The sequence below is a fragment of the Micromys minutus genome (assembly GCF_963924665.1).
Source record: "Micromys minutus genome assembly, chromosome: 22".
NCBI classification, from domain to species: Eukaryota; Metazoa; Chordata; class Mammalia; order Rodentia; family Muridae; genus Micromys; species Micromys minutus.
The window spans coordinates 15208500-15227714 of NC_137957.1; the positions used below are offsets into that span (position 1 = coordinate 15208500).

At 45.4% G+C, this 19215-nt stretch overlaps 1 protein-coding gene and 1 pseudogene across 2 annotated transcripts; one reads left to right on the plus strand and one right to left on the minus strand.

Moving 5' to 3' along the window:
• The first annotated feature begins 2864 nt into the window (after positions 1-2864).
• LOC308435051 (small ribosomal subunit protein uS5) lies at positions 2865-3799 on the plus strand. The gene has a single exon (XM_080935595.1). The coding sequence runs from the start codon at positions 2876-2878 to the stop codon at positions 3755-3757; it is 882 nt and encodes a 293-aa protein (XP_080791721.1). The 5' UTR covers positions 2865-2875; the 3' UTR covers positions 3758-3799.
• Positions 3800-14401: 10602 nt separating this feature from the next.
• On the minus strand, positions 14402-14953 carry LOC308434901 (peptidyl-prolyl cis-trans isomerase NIMA-interacting 4-like; annotated as a pseudogene). Its single transcript has one exon. The product of its transcript is annotated as a peptidyl-prolyl cis-trans isomerase NIMA-interacting 4-like (transcript).
• Between the last annotated feature and the right edge of the window lie 4262 nt (positions 14954-19215).

The window sequence follows — 19215 nt, forward strand, 5'->3', positions numbered from 1 at the left end:
TGCTTTTCCTTCACCAGTGCAGCCAGACCGCTGGGTTCTTGTTTTCTGTCAGTGATGCAGATTCCCACTTTCTGCTGTTGATCTTTCTGACTCCAGACAGGGGAACGCCTCGGCTTTAAAGACAGCAGGGATTAGATTGAACACATGTGGATCATCTAGAATAATCTTCCTATTTTAAGATCTGTGATCTTAATTCCATCCGCTCGATTTCTTCATAGTAGGGCAAACTTCCTTTCTGACCGACTCATCTTGGAATGAACATCCCGAGAATTCTGTTCATCTGAAAAAGCGACCAAAGAGCTAAAGAGAAGTAGCTAATGAAGCTTTATCCACAATCCCACGCCATTGTTGCCTGTAGTGTCAGTGAATTGTGATAAGACCATCATCTGAGCCAGCACACAGAAATAAATGTTAATCTTTAAATAAATGCACACGAATTCACAGATATGACTCACTATTTGGGCCAGTGAGATGACTCCGTGGGTCAAGGTGGCTGCTGCTAACCTGATAGCATCAGTTCAATACCTGGGACCCATAGGATAGAGGCAGAGAACGAGCTCTCACAGTTCTGATTTGCTCATATACACATACGTATGTATCCAAAATAAAATAGAATAGACGATAAAATGTAATGATAGTAACAGCACATAAAGAACCAGTTTTGTGCTGGCTTAACCATCGGTTATGTGGGATGCAAATGTTTCATGTTCAGTGATGTCGGCTCACATGCCTGCCTCTCGGCAGAACCAGCACACATTAAAAGTCTAGGCCACCGTGATGGGTAGAGATGGCTCACCTGGGCCAGTGGGCCTGCGGAATGCCCAGGACTGAGGTTTTCTGGCTAGTTGATTTTAGTTCATGGTTCAAGGTGCCATCAGTCCGTCTTGCCGGGAAGTCCAAGCCACATGAGCTTGAGGGAGCTTCACTTGGCACCCGCAATCAGGATTTAGTGTGGCTTTTCAGGCTGCTTCATTTTAATGGGCAGGTAAATATGCATCTGCATCTATTTTCAACTACAGATCGGGTATTTGATATGTGTAAATTGTCCTGAAGCTGTTTGTATTTTAATGTTAATCCCACTTCCCCAAGAAGGGCTGCCTAGTCACATACTCAAGAGGTGACTATCTGAACCTTTCCATTTTAATTAGTAAAATAAAGGAAAGCCAGTGAGTGGGCGGGACAAGGGAAGTCTAAGAGGTCAGAGGACCAGAGGTCAGAGGATGAGGAGAGGTCATGGCAAGATGGAGGTTCCCAAGGACCAGCTAGACCCTGGTGACATTGATTGGCATTAAATAGATATGGACATTAAGGATTTTATAGGCTTAGGATCTCAAGTAGAAGGGCAGTTTGTATCTTTATCTACTTGATGTAATTTTGTCGCGTAGAGGGTTTGTGGATTGAAGAGAGTTGAATATATAAACCTGTATGAAAAGCTATTGGGCTGTAGAGTTGTGTTTGTGGGATTTTGGGGTGCAGAAACTCCCCGGGACAGAGGCAGAGAAAAGGCGGTAGTAAACCGCCAAGGGAAGGAAGTTGTGCGAACAGAGTGGCAACTTGGACTGGGTGCACGCGGCTCCGTATCAGGGTCGGGCCTCAGATCCGGTAAACCATTATATTATTTTAATATTTACTGCAACAGATATGACTTAATATTTCTACTCTAATGGCTGCAAGAGAAACTCTTGCTTGCATTGTGGCAATAAAGGCAGCATCCTTAGTACTTTCTAATAACACGATTCCTCTTTGTACTATCACCCCACGTGCTCCCCTTTGGGGGAAGTGCTCTGTGTGTCCCCTGGGAGTCTTCAGGTGGCCATGGCTTTTAGAGACTTGCTGTACGAGCTCTTATCCTGTAGCATCTTTTTGCTCCCTCCTCTATGTGACCAATAGCAGTCATGTTTAAAGGAACAAGCAAGCTCTCTCTCTCTCTCTCTCTCTCTCTCTCTCTCTCTCTCTTTTTTTCTGGAGGCCTTCTGAACCCCTGATACTGAAGCACAAAGAGGTGACATTTAAGGGGAAACATGAAGGGAAAAGACTCACCCCAACTTCTGGGATTGGGTTTACACCTCTCAGTTTCAGCACAGCAGATGGAAGCCTCAAGGAGCAGGGCCCTTCTCATCAGCTTCTCAAGGGACACTGTGCAAACCGGCAGGTGCTCCATGCTTGGCAGCGCCTCTCCCTCCTCCCTCCACCAGAGCAGCACTCCAAATACTAGTTCGTGATTTAATTTAGAAAGGATTCTTTAAGATAAGTAAATAAAAGCCAGCCTCCTCAAATCAATAGGCATTCTTACTAATTTTTAAACTTGAATTGTCAAATGATACTGAATTTTGGAAACTGGTTGTTGTGAATTATATCCTTTGACCAATGCAACTTCAAAGCCACAAAACTGCATGTCCATTAATAGTTATTGTTGATATTTATGCCCAATGCTTTCTCAAAGCCCATGCTTATATGTTTGCACTGTTTCTTTTTTTAAAAATTATTTTGAGGATACAGTATATCATCTATCCTATTGCTCTCCTCCCATGACCCCCACTCTCCAAATTTATGGTCTTAGTTTTTAAATTATTATTGTTTTACTCCATTCCCCCCATCTATAAGTGCAACCTGCAGAGTTCACTCGGTGTTGTTCATATCTATATGTGTTTAGGGACTGGACTTGGCTCACCTATCAGGGGCTCCTCTCCCTGGAGCAAACTGATTCTCTCTCTCTCTCAGAAGCTACTAATTGCCAGCATCTCCTTAATGATACAATGCACATGAAGTAATGTTCCATCCCTCCCAGTTCTTTGTAGTAACAGATCTTATACAATGAATCTACAGCTACATAGAAAGGGGGTTTATTGCTTCTTCTTCTTCGGGAAAACACCAAATGGCGGATGACGCCGGTGCAGCGGGAGGGCCCGGAGGACCCGGGGGCCCAGGCTTAGGAGGCCGCGGCGGCTTCCGCGGAGGATTCGGCAGCGGTCTTAGGGGCCGCGGTCGTGGTCGAGGCCGAGGCCGTGGTCGAGGCCGCGGGGCTCGTGGAGGTAAAGCTGAAGACAAGGAGTGGATCCCCGTCACCAAGCTGGGCCGCCTGGTTAAGGACATGAAGATCAAATCTTTGGAGGAGATCTACCTGTTCTCCCTGCCCATTAAGGAGTCTGAGATTATCGACTTTTTCCTGGGTGCATCTCTAAAGGATGAGGTTCTGAAAATCATGCCAGTGCAGAAGCAGACCCGGGCTGGCCAGCGGACCAGGTTTAAGGCTTTCGTCGCTATTGGGGACTACAATGGTCACGTTGGTCTTGGTGTTAAGTGCTCCAAGGAGGTTGCCACTGCCATTCGAGGGGCCATTATCCTGGCCAAGCTTTCCATCGTCCCTGTGAGGAGAGGCTACTGGGGGAACAAGATTGGCAAGCCCCACACTGTCCCATGCAAGGTGACAGGCCGCTGTGGCTCTGTGCTGGTGCGTCTCATTCCTGCCCCCAGAGGCACTGGCATTGTCTCTGCTCCTGTGCCCAAGAAGCTTCTGATGATGGCCGGTATAGATGACTGCTACACTTCAGCCAGAGGCTGCACTGCCACCCTGGGCAACTTTGCCAAGGCCACCTTTGATGCCATCTCAAAAACGTACAGCTACTTGACCCCTGACCTCTGGAAAGAAACTGTGTTCACCAAGTCTCCTTATCAGGAATTCACTGATCATCTTGTGAAAACCCACACTAGAGTCTCTGTTCAGAGGACCCAGGCTCCAGCTGTGGCTACCACATAAGGATTTTTATAAAAGACAAAATAAATGAACCAAGTCTGTTAAAAAAAAAAAAAAAAAAAAAAAAGAAAGGGGGTTTATTAAAATGGCTGACCGGCGGCGGTTCTCTTGCTAGTGTAAGAGGTTCCAAAACCCAGCAGCTGTGTGGTCCATGGGGCTGGATATTTCCACTAGTCTTCAGTAGATGCTGAAATCCCCAAAAAGCAGGGCTCCAACACCAGAGTAAATGTGAACTTGCAAGTAAGGTAAAGGTAATAAGGCAAAGGAAGCAAACCTCCTTCTTCCGTGTCCTTTAGATGGGCCACCACCACCAGAGGGCACTTCCCACCTCAAAAGATCCGGATTAAAGGTGGGTCTTCCCACTTGAAATGATTTAATTAAAAGACAATCAAACAAACAACCTCTCCATTTCTCCCTCCCCCCACCCCATTGTACTTCTGCTTTGGTTTTGCTTAACTCTAGATGTAGTCAAGCTGATAACCAAGGACAACCATAAAGGTCATATAACCTAAAAGCCAGAGAGGTCTAGATGAGGCAGTGCTGAAGTAATGTAACCATGGAAAATATGAGTTATTCCAAAATTGCTTACACATTTTATTTCACTGAATTACTCTTAGCGTTTAGATGCCAGATTAGTGTAATCACTTTGATAAATTACCAGGGAGATCGAAATGAAGATTTATTGATATTGTAAATGTGGAGCTTTAAGTGACCAGGTTTTATCTGATATGCTCCTTGAGGTAAACCTTCAGTCAAGTGTGGTGTTGTCTGCACCATAGCTGGGTCTTCCTTATCCTTAAATTCCACCGTGGTGATCCTGTGGTGGCAGCAACAGCATATTGGGATTTAGGATTTTAATGGGAGGGTGACACACTGGGCTTCGGAATACTTTTGTTTGTGGTTAAATTGTTGAACTCATGTGATTCATTTTATTTTCCAAAAAAAAAAAAAAAAAAAAAAAAAAAAAAACTTAAGATATTTTTCCCACCTTATATTGCTTTGTGCAGAGTGGATACATAAAAATTTTCAATAACCACTTACATTCTCCCTTACACTTTTCAATAATTAGAGACTCCCACATTAATTTCTTACATTTATTATGGAAAGTGCCCCGTGTACCCTGGCATTCCATTATAGAAATAAATTAGTTGTTGATGAATAGAACCTTCATAACTAGAATGTTGAAGAAACAAACCATAAATTTTTCTCCTCAGCACATTTTAAAAGCATTAAAACAAATGGCAAAGAACCCCACTTGCTGTTTATGACTTTGGTTTACACTTGTGGACTAATCGGATGAAGGGCTAATCCATCAGTAGCCCTTACTGGGTTTAATTAGCCTGGATCCCTTTTTACTATCCTAGAAATAACATCTCTCTCTTCTCCCCTCCCCCCAGGACAAGTGGACAACAACAGGAAGTGCCACTTTAAGTGCAGGGTTGGCAGAAATTCAGAGAAGACAAGCTCGCTGTTGAAGGTGAGCTAGGAGTTCCTGCTCCTGCGCCCACATTTCAGGTGTGGATCCTCTTCTTTCTTCATGCCATTGCTGCTCTGCTTTCTCTGTGACTCTGCCTGAACCATGTCCTGAACTTGGCAGCTGTTACAGATCGGTGAGCGGGAGGCAGCGAGACTCTTGGGTCCATGTCCTTGTTGAGAAGGAACCGTTCTACTCGAGTTTCTGAATTATGGTTTTAAACCTTGGAAACACCTTGCAGTCTTCACCGCTTGCTTCTGTTTCTGTTTTGGTGGTTCAAATGTGGCACTTGATTGCAGACTTCACAGAGTGCCATGAATTTTTAATATAAAGAACTCCAGGAAGGAAGACACGTTTGTTAGCACTACATCAAGTTATGTGATAAAAACTGACCTCAGTTTTAGGCAGTAAAAGGAAGAGCTGGGTCTATGTTTCTCAGCCCTAGTTTCTTCCCAGTATTCTGCTACAGAAGAGACTTAGGCCTTGGCTGGAATCAGACATAGGTTCTACGGTGTCTTAGGTAGAGTTTTGATAGCTGTGATAAAACACCATGACCAAAAGGCAAATCGGGGAGGAGAGGTTTATTCAACTTACACTTTCACATCACTGTTGATCATTGAAGGAAGTCAGGACAGGAACTCAAGCAGGGCAGGAACCTGGAACAGGAGCTGATGCAGAGGCCATGGAGGAGTGTTGCTTACTGGCTTGCATCCCCTGGCTTGCTCAGCCGGCTTTCTTCGCTTTCTTGTAAAACTCAGGAGTATCAGCCCAGGGATGGCGCTACCTACCATGAGCTGGGCCCTTCCCTATTAATCACAATTGAATCTCACGGAGGCCTTTTGTCAGTTAAGTCTCCTTCCTTTCTGACGACTCTAGCTTGTGTCAAGTTGACCCCAAATCAGCCAGTACATATGGTGGCTTTCGATCTGCCCTAAATAGGTTGTAACCAGTATGCTGCGTGCTGTCTGCTGGCCGGCACCACAAATGCCAGTGAGCAGAGATAGGAACAGAGTCTTTAAGTGGTATGTTTTTCCACCGGGGCATCGATCTGGAAGGCAGGGAGTTAACACCTTCCAAACAAAAACCTTCCTTTCCTCTTCAGCTAGAGGCTTTATAGACAGGGACAGAGGCAGCCATAGAACCATGACGATTCTATCCGTCCTCTGGTCAGGTGGTCAGACATATTTCTGAGACTTTTGAAGCCTGCACCTCTCTCATTATCAGCCCGTGTGGGCATCTGTGTCCGGGCACTTCCTGAATGCTGCACCTGGTTAGTGTCCACCCGTGGCAACCATATTCCTTAGGCACTACACAGGCCGGATGGCTGACACCGAATGCGCCCTGCACACATGCTATGCTACTAACACGTGCACAGATTCCTTTTACAAGATGAAATAAAAACACGCCCCAGAGTATGATCTCAAACATCCCACGAGTCCATCCGAGTGTCCGCTATCAAAGATAGTGAGTCCTGCTTCACGGCCCAGGAGCTCCTGGGATGATGCAAGAACAAGAAGAGGGAGCCCCTAAGTGGGTTTTGAATGCTTCCCCGTGGGTGAGAAAGTCTACTCCTGTTTTATTGTGATATCGTCTTCTTCCTCCTTCTGTTCTTCCTCCTCCTCCTGTCCCTCCTTTCCTTTTTAGGGAGGGAGGTAAAATTCCATCCAAGATGACATCTAGGTTTCTATCCAATCTTTTTACTTTGCTTAGAGGCCACGGAAAGAGTCTTCAGCACGGGGGGGGGGGGGGAGGGGGTAAAGAGTGCAAATAGAAGCGCCTTCAGAGGAACACAGCGACTCCTGCCCACACGTGTCTTGAAGTTTTAACCCGGACTGACGGTGATGAATGGTGTGCACTGCAGATGCAGGGAAAGTCCTTTCAAAAAGAGCATCTTTTCCCTACTCCTTGACAATTACATGCTTGTAAACGGTGCGTCTTGATCACAGGCACCTAAGGAAAGCACGGGAATGGTAAATTCATCCTTCTCTCGGCTAATTAATGAATATGGTGTTGACCACTGACAATGAAAGCAAACACTTGAAGTGACTCCTATTGCGTTTGATACAAGAAAATAGTTATAATACCTCTGCCTTCCAATAACCCCATCACCTAGTTCTGTCGGAAACTTGTGACTTCTGTGGTCACAGTTATCAACACTCTATTTTCTTAGACTGGGTTTGTTGTTGTTGTTGTTGTTGTTGTTGTTGTTGGTTGTTTTAAGACAAGCTCTCACTATGTGGTCTTAACCTTGAACTTGCAATCTGACTCCTCATTCTGACTCCTGAATGTGGGAATTGTGACGCCCGTCTTAATCTACTTAAAACTTCTTAAATTTCTCTGATTCAGTTTCTGAATTGAATTTTTTTAAAAAAGGGAACCTCAATGTTTATTTAAAAAAATGGTGAGGATAGAGGGGAGGAAAAAGAAAGAAATGAAGACTTATCAAAAGAAGAATTAACAATATACTGGGAACACACATAAAAAAAGAATGGCAATATACCCAGCAGATACGAACAGCTGTTCCCTTTACTAAAAGTGTTCGTGAAGATTCCCCGAGATCACCACAGGCCACCAGAAACCAGTCTGAGAGCTGCTTTTCTGAGATCGAAAACTGTGGTGCCAAGACCTAGATATGAACAGCAAGAGTCAAAGCGAGGTAGGGGAAGGGACTCCACATCCCTTTGGCCTGGTATCATTGCTCCAACCATTAGCCTTTCACGCTGCAGGGTTCCTCCGGTCCGTTTGAATTTATTTCTCTGCGATACAAAGTAGCCTGTGTTCTCATCAGCTCACAGACCCTGTGGCCTCGCTCTGTACGGATGAACTGTGTGCTTTAAAGTCATTAAAATATGTCACTCTAAGAAGTCAACTTCTAGATAGAGGGGAAATGTGAGGGTCAAGGGAGCATCTGGGTGCGAGTTCAGAAGGGTCTGTGCCGTCGGGAGATATCACTGCAGTTAAAGAGGGGCGATACATCTTCAAGCCATTCCCCTCATACAGCAGCCTGTCTCTTCCGGCCAGAGAGTACATCTCTGTAGAGACAAGCAGCTGCCCGTGTTAACTCCGTCGTCGGGACTTTGTTAATATAAACTTACCCAGCTGTTCTTCCATATGGCACAGGCACAGCCATCCTCGTGAGGCGTAAAGACCTCCCGGAACACAGACCCTGAATGAAGCCCGGTGAGCCTGGGGCTCCCAGGGAAATGGCTTTTGGTTTATAAAGCATATACTCAAGCCCTCAGAAAGGAAGAAAATACTGGTTGACTTAACAGTCAATCTGGCATTGATAGTGCTCCTCTACGTGTACAAAATGTCCTAGATTTTTAAAAAAGTGTTATTTATTTCATGTATGTGAGTACACTGTTGCTGTCTTCAGACACACCAGTAGAGGGCACCAGATCTCATTACAGATGGCTGTGAGCCTCACGTTTCCTATGTCACAACAGTCTGGAAGTCACTGGATTCGGACACCTGCAGTCTCAGCTAGGATTCTGTAGCCGCCTGAAGAGTTTATGTAACTGTTGGATGGTGAAGATACAAGGGAGGAAAGAAGGCTTTTGTCTCAAAGAACTCGTAAGCTAGCAGGAGGTGGGGGAAGGACAAGTAATTAAAACGAAAAAACCCGAGTGTATAACCAAAGTGTCCCTGACAGGCAGTGGGAGCAAAGCAGCCACTTCCTGTCTGGGAAAATTAGGGGGATGCCACCAGAGATACCGTCCCCAGGAGCTTCTTTGACTGGGCTCAATAGAAGAGGATTTGAGGCTGAGGTCAGCTGTTCTTTGGCCGGCAAACTTTGGTATTCTAAAAACAGCTTAATTCATACACCACACAATGCATCCATGGTAGCTAGTTTTATGTCAACTTGACAGAAGGTACAGTGAAGAGGAAGCCTCAGTTGAGAAACTGTCTCTACCACGTTGGGCCGTTGAGGAATCCCTGATGCATTCATTTTCTTGATTGATGGCTGACATGGGAGGGTCCAGCTCACTGTGGGCGGAGCCGCCCCTGGGTTGGTGGTCCTCGGTGTTATAAGAAAGCAGGCTGAGCCAGCCAATCACTGGCACACATCCATGGCCTCTGCTTCAGTTCCTGCCTCCAGGGTCCTTCCCTGCTTGAATTCTGCAGTGACTTCTCTCAGTGATAAACCCAGCAGTGAGATTTCAGCCAATCGATGTTCATCCCCAACGAGCATACAAATGAATGAGACTCCGACTATGGTTATTTTATTTGGCTTTGACAATTACTAGGGAGTAACCGGGTCTATGATTCTCCAAAAATGACACCCTGGATTCAAATAGTTAGTAAATGCAAAGAGTGGGTATTTTTTTTTTTTAAAGATTTATTTATTTTTGTATATGAGTTGCTATCTTCAGACACACCAGAAGAGGGCACCAGATCTCATTACAGATGGTCATGAACCACCATGTGGTTGCTGGGAATTGAACTCAGGACCTCTGGAAGAGCAGTCAGTGCTCTTAACCACTGAGCCATCTCTCCAGCTCCGTAAAGAGTGTTTTATTCTGCAGAAACCCAGCATCCCAGGGTCTCCCATTAACAAGATAGACAACCGAGTGAGCTAGCAGGCCAGATTTAAAGCACATTAGGGGATTCCAGGACTAGGTGACCATTATCTTACTCCATCTCTAGGGACATTCCATTACCTGGGCAGTGGGGGCTGGAAACTGCTGCTGACCCATTGTCCTTGCCTCAGGCCAGATGGTGAGGAAGCTTCGGAGGCCTGGACTTGTCTAGACGTAACCAGTTCTTGGAAACGGGAATTTAGGCCTGAACTGCCAATTTGAAGCCTGTCCTTGAATCAGCCTATTTGCTTTTCTAACAGCTGGCCTGGCTACCTCCCCAGCAGGGTACCCCAAATACTTGCTGTTTCTCCTCATGCTCATTTCCTCTCACAGTGCTATCTCCTCTCCTCAGTTCTCTCCCCCATCCAGGTGACTCAAAAGCCACCTACCTCTAATCCCTCCAGAAATTGGCTGTAGCCAATTTAATTTAACCAATTGGGTTTTTTTTTTTTGTTGTTGTTGTTGTTGTTTTGTTTTTTTTAAACATTTATTTTATGTATGAGTACACTGTTGCTATCTTCAGACAAACCAGAAGAGGACATCAGATCTCATTACAGATGGTTGAGAGCCACCATGCGGTTGCTGGGAATTGAACTCAGGACCTCTGAAAGAGTAGTCAGTGATCTTAACTGCTAAGCCAACGATCCAGCCCTTACCCAGGAGTTTTAAATTAAGGAACAAAGTTTGCACAATAAAAGCTTGTTAACATGAGAATTCATTCATAAGCCTAGACCTTCCCTTCCAGTACAGAATTTATTATTATTACAATAAATAGCAACAGACCAAACCTCAACAGGTGTTCTTGTACATTTTCAAAATTGACTTACATGGTTTGAAATGAAACAACAACTACCTCTCGTGGAGCAGTCTTGAGAAAAAAATTCCCCACCAATTGGCTGAATTTTAGTGTTTATAGTAATTTCATGGAGGAAGAAAAAGAAAGAGAAAATCAGACAGAAAGACAGACAGATACACACATACAATACACTCATCAACTTCACAAGTGCACATACTTACATACATACACATATGTATGCACACATATAAACATATATACATACACATACAGGAATAGAAACCCTGACTAAGATATTTAGGATACCTTCTCCTACATGCTTCTTCCTAAATACTAGCGGTTTCTGCCCGTACATCTTGCCCTGGGGTTGTGCCATTCATTAGTCAAGCCTCCCTGTTCTGTGGGATATTTAGTTTGCTGGTAGACATGTCTACGTCTTGCTGATGGAGAAAACTCTGACCTTGTGTATGACAACAATGTCCCCAACCAAATCTGTCAGTGTTAGACTCTCCTGGCCGAAGAATGGATTACAACAGTAACTCTGGGTTCATGGAATTACACAATACTTTAGTCACTGTTCATCTGCTTGACTCTTTCTTGGATAGGAACGGGGAGTTTGTGTGGTAGTAGTGTTTTGGGTCAGAGATCAGTGGGGAAGGGGACGTCTTTGGGGAATAGGGAACAGCTGTAGTTTTAGGCTGTGCATTGTGCAGACCCCAGTCTCCTGCAATTGTCACACTGACATACAGTACTTCCTCAGCACAATCCTCACAGGTCATTATTCCTCTGGTTCCCTATGGCAACTCCTCGATACCTCTCCAGCTCCCTGCTTGAAGCATTTGAGGCCAGAGGTCAGTTTCCTGTCGAGTTTGTAGTCATATGGATGCTACCGCCCTTCACATCCTGCTCTGGTCGTTCTGTCATGTTTGAGTTAAAGGAGCAGAGCGAGCGAAGTCAGACCCCTCACACAGACTAAGTTCACCCAGCACTGGTCCACTTATTCCGTGGCATCTTGATATCCAGGGTGGAAAAAAATTGAGGTCGTGCATCACAGGCACTTGGGAAATTGAACGATAAGCTACTTTTAAGGAATTCTATTTTGTTGAAAACATAATTTAGCAGAGCTGTGAGTCTTAAGGGTCAGATGCAGACACTGCTCATCAGAATAGGTGGCAGTGTTAAGTGACCACTGTGACCATCCCGTGTGCACCAACTGGAGACCAGCCAGGGACAGGGAAACGGAACTCTTCTGTTATCCACAGAAAGTAAATGATGAGCTGTCTGGACTCAGACCAGCGTGGTATTTTCTCTTCCCATCGGTGTGTGAGAACCAATCTTCAAGTATTCTTCTTTGATTTAAAGCCATCAGTGGGCATCTGTTTATTACGGGTGTAAAATTCTGAACTTGGAAGTGTGAGTTACTGTAGTTGAACCAATTTAAACGTATTCCCGTATCCCTGTCTAGCTTACAAACAAATGAGACTGGACTATGGTTATTTTATTTGGCTTTGACAAGTACTAGGGGTTAACCTGTAATCTAACTGCTGGCCTGGCTGCCTCCCTAGCCTTGTGTGCTAAATACTTCCCATTCATCCTGGCCACTTTCTCTTTGTCTGTCTCCTTTCTTGGCAGCTTCCTCCTTCTCTCCTGCCTTTCCTTTTTCTCCTCCCCTACCTGCCACCCCCACCAGGTAACCGAAAACCCACCTACCTCTATTCCCTACAGTAATAGTTTTAAATTAAGAAGCAAGATTTGCGCAACAATAGCTGTTGTCAATAGCTCCTCTGGAGGCAGGGAGACCTTGGAATACAGAATTTAACAATAAGACCAAGAGCAACAGACCAAACCTCAGCAAGTTACTCGTGATAACTCTCTGGGTTACAAACGTCAGAGTCGTGTTCTGACTGCATTAAATATCATACGAGTTTTTATTAGTCACTTTTGTTGTTGCTGTAACGAAACCGACAAAAGCAGTGTAGATGAGCGGAGGCTTATTCTGGCTCACAGTTTGAAAGACTCCAGTCCATGACGGAGGGAAGCATGAGGCAGAGGTGGGAGGCAGCCACTTACCTTGTGTCTGTGACTCTGAAGCAGAAAGAGATGAAGGCTGGTTGGTGTTCAGTGTGATTTCTCCCCCTTTCCCTCTCATTAAACCAAGCAGTCCAGTACAAAGCATGACACCACTTATGTTCAGGATCACTTAAACGTCTTTGCAAATACCTTGTGACTCTTACACACCCCAAAGCATGTCCCTCTGTGATGCCCAGTCCGGTCCAGCTGTGAATGAAGCTAAAGCATCACAGGACCCTTTTAGCTGAGGAGTTACTATCACTAAGGAGTCTAGGAGACATCGTGACATTGGGGTTCAGCTCAGTTTTTTTTTTTTTTATTTATTTTAAAGCTTTAAAAAAAGCTATCTGTGTAAGGAAAAGATAACGGGGCACCAATGAAAGGAAAAGTCACTGAAAGGAAGAGTCACAGGGCACCAATGTTGTGAAAGGATAACGATCCGAGTCACGGCACCAATGTTAGGGGAAGGATGAAGAGAGTGGGGGGCATATGGCCCATGGAGGTGCGGCGAGGCCTGAGGGCAAGGGAGATGCCTCTGAGGGGTCCATGTTGGGAATCCCTTCCCTGAGGGACCAGCCACACAACAGTATAGTACGGAATAGAGTTTATTCAGGTCATGGGAGAGTTAAGAGGGTGGTAGAGGCAGAGAGAGAGAAGTAGAGGAGTAGAGGCCGGCCATGAGCACGTGGGAGAGAGGGGGGAAGGGAAATGCGAGAGCAAGGCTGCAAGAGCACAAGGGCAGGAGAGGCCAAGAGAGAGAGAGGAGGGGTCAAGCAGCTCCTTTTATAGTGTCAGGTCACTGGGGCGGAGCATACCTGGCCACTGCTGGGTAATTGAGGGGTGGGGTATACCTGGCTGTTGCTAGGTAACTGAGAGGTGGGGTTTACAGAATCCCAACAATCTGTTTTTCATTTACCAGCCACATTCTCTTCAAAGAGAGAGACGGTCTTTTAAGAGTTTTCAGGACCGGGTCAGTCACATGGATTCGTTGCTTATGCAGCCACAGTGAATTCCTGACCTGGAGGAGGGCCCAAAGCACAAATATTGGAATATGCCTAACCAGGGTTTCTGAGCCTTTGATTAGCAAGGCCTCTCAAAAGGATTTCTAAACACTAATCAGTCCTTTGGAGAGTTGGAAGCTTGCATGTGGCATCAGTAGATAACAGGCTCACTCATGGGCCGTTACCAGTTTCCCGAAGTTCTTCCATATTTTCCAAACTCTTCAGAAGCATGCGATTTGCATACACTTAATTTTTTGACTCTCTGGTGGTCTTTAGTACTTGGTCAATAAGTACTTAGGGGGAAGTAATTACCCTCCAGTTCTTCCCTGATGCCCCTGTTTCCTGCTTCAGAGAAATGTCTTAGGTGATTGTCAGTGGTGTCACCCCCATCTTATTTTGCTTCTGACTTCTCTACTGAGCTTTGCTCTGGAAACGGCTTGCCACCAACACCGGCACTGACCATAATGGCTCACACCTTCCCTTGCCTCCTAGGCACCTCTCCATCAAAATGTAAGGGTGCCTCTTCTTACTCCCTTTCTCTTCTGGTTTAGCTTTCCTGCTGTCTCTGCAGCTGCTTCTGGAAGGCTTGGCTCAATTGGTCCTCAGTCCTGTTCTCACCATAAAGAACGAAAGGCTCTGAGCTCGAATTTTTCCTTCACCGCCCTTCCTGTCCCGTTGCTGCCCCCTGCTGATCGCATAGTCTTAAATACCTTGTATATTTGCAACTCAACACTTTTTTTTCCCAGCATAGAATTCACTCTGGCTACCTGATTTCTCAACCTGAATGTCCAGACAATATTTCAAACCTAACAAACTCGAAGCACCTACTCTTTGCTGGATTAAGGAGAATTTACTTCCCCCCTCCCCCGGTATTTCATGTGATTTTATTTTTCTCCCTTCAACCATAATAGTATGATATGAAATTTTGTCTTAACTGGTGGGTCTGTAAACACAGGCTTATCCATCCTACTCACAGGCAAGGCAAACGCTGCTTCTTGAAATGGCCCCACCATGGACCTTCTGGTTATCCAATCCAAGTCACCCCCATGTCTGACTTTATCTCCACTGTACTGTGTGACCACATCACTGAATCTCGTCCCAGGCTTTAACTTTTCCATGGCTTCCATGATTTTCCCATGTTTTCCATATAGAACGTGTCTGACCTTTGCTGCCACCACCTTTAGGACCCTGAGACTTCTCGTCAGCACTGTCACTCCCAGAGGCTGCACATCCTTTCCCTCCTTTTCCAGAAACACCCTTCCCCTTCAGTGGTGGCATCTCTTAAGTTTATGGTTGAACTTTCCCTAGAATTTACTACTTAAGCGGGTGGAAACGAGGAAGTCAGGGGAGAAACATGCTGGAGAGTGGAGATGGAGTAATTGTGAGTTGTCACAGCCGCACTGTGGAACCCTTGTGAGCAGCAGAAAGCAATCTGCTTTAGAGCTTAGAGCTCAGAAAACATCGTGAAAGTCAACCAAGACGTTTTCCAGTTTCTACAAAAGTCAGCATTTCACACCTCTGCCTGTACCTGTCCAACGATCAATAAGCCCCACGTTGGTTCTTCTGGCTCATCCCTGCAAAGGCTCCGTGGCCTTATTTCCTGGAGTAAGAGAAATTGCCCCTCCCATTGACCTTCGGCTGTTCATAATTAAGCACGGTGCTTGCTGCTAACCATTGGACTGAACATGGGGACCCCAATGAAAGAGCTAGAGAAAGGACTGAAGGAGCTGAAAGGGTTTGCAACCTCATGGGAAGAACAACGTTATCAACCAACCAAATCCTCCAGAGCTCCCAGGGACTAAAACACCAACCAGTGAGCACACATAGAAAGACCCATGGCTCCAGTTGCATATGCAGCAGAGGATGGCATTGTCTGGCATCGATGGGAGAAGAGGCCTTTGGTCCAGTGAAGGCACGTTTTCTCAGTGTAGGGGAATGCCAAGGCAGTGAGGTGGAGAGGGTGGTTGGGAGAGGGAGCATCTTCATGGAAGCAGGTGGAAGGTGAGGGGGTGGGGATAACCTTTGAAATGTAAATACAGAGAGTATCTAACAACAAAAAAAATTAGACATGGGCTGTGTCCTAGGCAGGTCACATACAGGGTTGCCAGCATTGTCCTTCCTCATTCTCTCATGATGAATACCTGTGGAAGCCTTCCCTACCTGTGGAGAAGTAAATTCATCTCCCTGAGCATGTGCCCAACAGTGGAAGGAGGCATACATTATTCACGGTATTTTCTGAAGGACAAACAAACCCCAGTCATCCTGTATAATTAAGAACCTGTCACGGGCGGTTGGAGAAACTGGATACAACAGATGAGTTAGGAATGCGGACCTTACCGAGCAAACTGCTTGTGTTGAGAGTTTGCCAAAAGGCAGGGAGATGGATGGGAACATCATTTGCTTTCCCACTACATACAGGGGGAAAAATCCTGGTTCTATGAGTGAAAATATAACCAGGGTTTCCAAAGAGTGGATGAGTTTTAGTAAAGATGTAACCAATTTTTCTTCCTTCAAAAATGACTTTCCTGCATATTCCCACATAACAAATGCATCGATCTGAAATTCTTTTAGAAGAGAAACGGCATCTCAATCAAGAACTTGGCTCAGGCTCTCTGGATTGAGGTGCCTATCTGCTTCCGTACCAGTGTGGGCTCCTCTGCTTGGCAGCTTGTGGGAAAGGTTGTAGGCAGGCTGATGGTTGCTTCCTTTCCTCTTGGTCTATAGACCCGTTTCTAACCCCTGCAGGGCAGGAATTGGGAGATGGGGAGGGGAGAGTAGCAGAGGAAGGCTCTAAGGGAACTATATCAGTTCCAGCTGATTTTTCACTCTGTAGGCATGGGGGCGGGGCTAAAGGGGACTTAGCCTTTGTGGGTTCCACGTTGCTGCCTGCTCGCCTTATTTCTGGGCTGCTGGCCCCAGAACGCAGTTTAATAAAGGAAACCCAGGGGCCACATCCAACCTGCTGCCTGCTCCTGTAAATAGTTTTACTAGAATTTAGCTGCCTTTATCTGTTCACAGATTGTAATGGCTACTTTCAAGCGCCAAACCTAGGAGATGAATTGTTGCTAGATAGGCCATGTACCCTACCAAGCATTAAATGTTTCCTGTGTGGCTCTTTATAGAAAAAAAACTATTGATCCAACCTTTGGAGTTTAGGTAATCATTTCCGATTCTTTCAGGAAGCAGGAGGCGTTTAGTACTTCCCTTCTAAGAACAATTTCTCTTCCTCCTACTTCTCTTCCTTCTCCTCTTCCCTTTCCTCCTCTTCTTCTTATTCCTCCTCCATCTCCTCATCTTTTATAGCCCATGCTGGCCTTGAATTTGCTGCATAGCTAAGGATAACCTAGGACTTTTGACCCCTCTCCACCTCCTGGGTTACCATGGCGCTCCATCACGCCTGTGTTATGCAATGAGAGAGAGAGAGGGGGGGGGGAGGGAAGGAGGGAGGGAGGGAGGGAGGGAGAGAGAGGGAGGAGAACCCAGAGTCTAGCACACTTTAGGTAAACTCCTTACCACCTGAACCTCAGCTCCAGCCATTTCTCCAACTCTTTCTTATTGGGTTCTTTCTAATAGCTGACCCAACAGTGGCTTTCTTCGGGGACCCATTGCTGTTGAAAGGCAACTGGGACCAAGTCTTCAGATACATGAAACTGTGGGGGACATTTTTTTTTCTTTTAGATCACCCTTTTTAAACTGTCCCATAGAAGAGTAAAATCAGGCTGTTTCTCACAGGAATTTCGGAGAGTTCCAAACATTAAGACTGCCACACTACTGCTTTATCTTGCTCGTTTTGTATGTCTTGCCTATTTGGCCAAAAAGGCACTTAACTTGTGACATCGAAAAAAAGAGAATTAGAATGGATAAAACCAATGTGACGGTTTGTATATGCCTGGCCTAGGGTGTGGAACCATTAGGAGGTATGGCCTTGTGGAGTGGGTGTGTCATTGTTGGAGTAGGTGTGTCACTGTGGGTGTGGGCTTTAAGATCTTCATCCTAGTTGCCTGGAAGCCAGTCTTCCATAGTAACCTTCAGAGGAAGATGTAGAACTCTCAACCATGCCTGCCTGGATGCCGCCATGCTCCCACCTTGATAATAATAGACTGAACCTCTGAACCTGTAAGCCAGCCCCAATTAAATGTTGACCTTTTAAGAGTTGCCTTGGTCATGGTGTCTGTTCACAGCAGTAAAACCCTAAGACAACCAATACTATGTCAGTATATTTCACAGCAGCTCCTATGGCAGCTATAAAGATTGGTCATCATAATCTACATGGTGCCTGGGTAGAGCTTAGCAGAGTCTAAATACTCAAACCATGTAAGGTACCTCTCTCCCTTTCCTGCACAGTCAGTCACAGCTCTCAGGGCTGTCAAGAGGCCGTAGGCTTGCATGTGGAGAAGAGGTGTTTGTCTGATGTATGACCTGGCATTTTACGGGAGAGACCGGCAGCAACTGACTGTTTGGCTGTCAGCACTTCCTGCTGGAGTCAAAAGATTAATAGCTCTTGGTGGATCGGAGACCTGAGACCTGACCCTCAGCAGCGCGTGCTCATGACAGATAACCTGATCCAGACCACCTTCAGTCCAGCACTTACCTTGAGCATGTTCTTTGTCACAGGGAGGGAAGAGACAGACAGGGCAATATCAAAACTTCACCTTTCTTTGTGTTGAGTACTTAGACTTCTGGCATTGGGCTTGGTAGCTTGTTTGAATCAGAGAAATAAAAATGGAAAAACTGTCTGATGTCACACATGAAATCAGTTCTGTGGTTAGGTTCCTCCTGGGAGTTTATTTAGGCAGACATAATAGGGGCACATCCGTCTCCCTAAAGATGACAAGGGACAGGAGAGCCCAGCTAAAATCTTAGCATATTTGAGAGCATGCCATTTTTTTAGTGTGAAACGTAATGAGAAGGGAAATCTATAAGATTTAAAGAAAAATAAGTATAGGAACCAGCAGCCTAAGGATACTTTTATATCTCCAGATTTTTATTTCCAGATGATAAAAGAACAACCCCCCAAAAAGCCATGCCAGGCAGCAAGGCGTTAGCCTATCTCAATTTACAATATAAATAAAAAGCTGAGGCTGTCTAGACAGCAACATTGGTATACCTTTCAGTCTTACAGAGAAAGAAGTCTGCCTTTGGAGACCTAGATGAGCCCAGAGGACATTGTGTTATTAATGTGACTCTCAACCTGTGGGTGTTTCACAGGGGTCACCTAAGACCCCTGGAAAACACAGATATTTACATTGAGATTCATAATAGTAGCAAGATTACAGTTAGGAAATAGCAATGAAAATAACTTAATAGTTGGGGACCCACAACATGAGGAACTGTGTTAAAGAGTCACAGTGTAAGGAAGGTTGAGGGCACCAAGTTAAATGAAATAATCCTGGTGCAGGAACACCAAGCCTCCTTGATCTTAACTCGCTGTCAAAGTCCCACAGAATGGTGTCTTGTTCGAGCGGGGGACATGTGAGTCAGTAGTACAAGGTTCAGTTATGAAGGATTCAAGATCTGGAGATAATCACACAATACTGTGA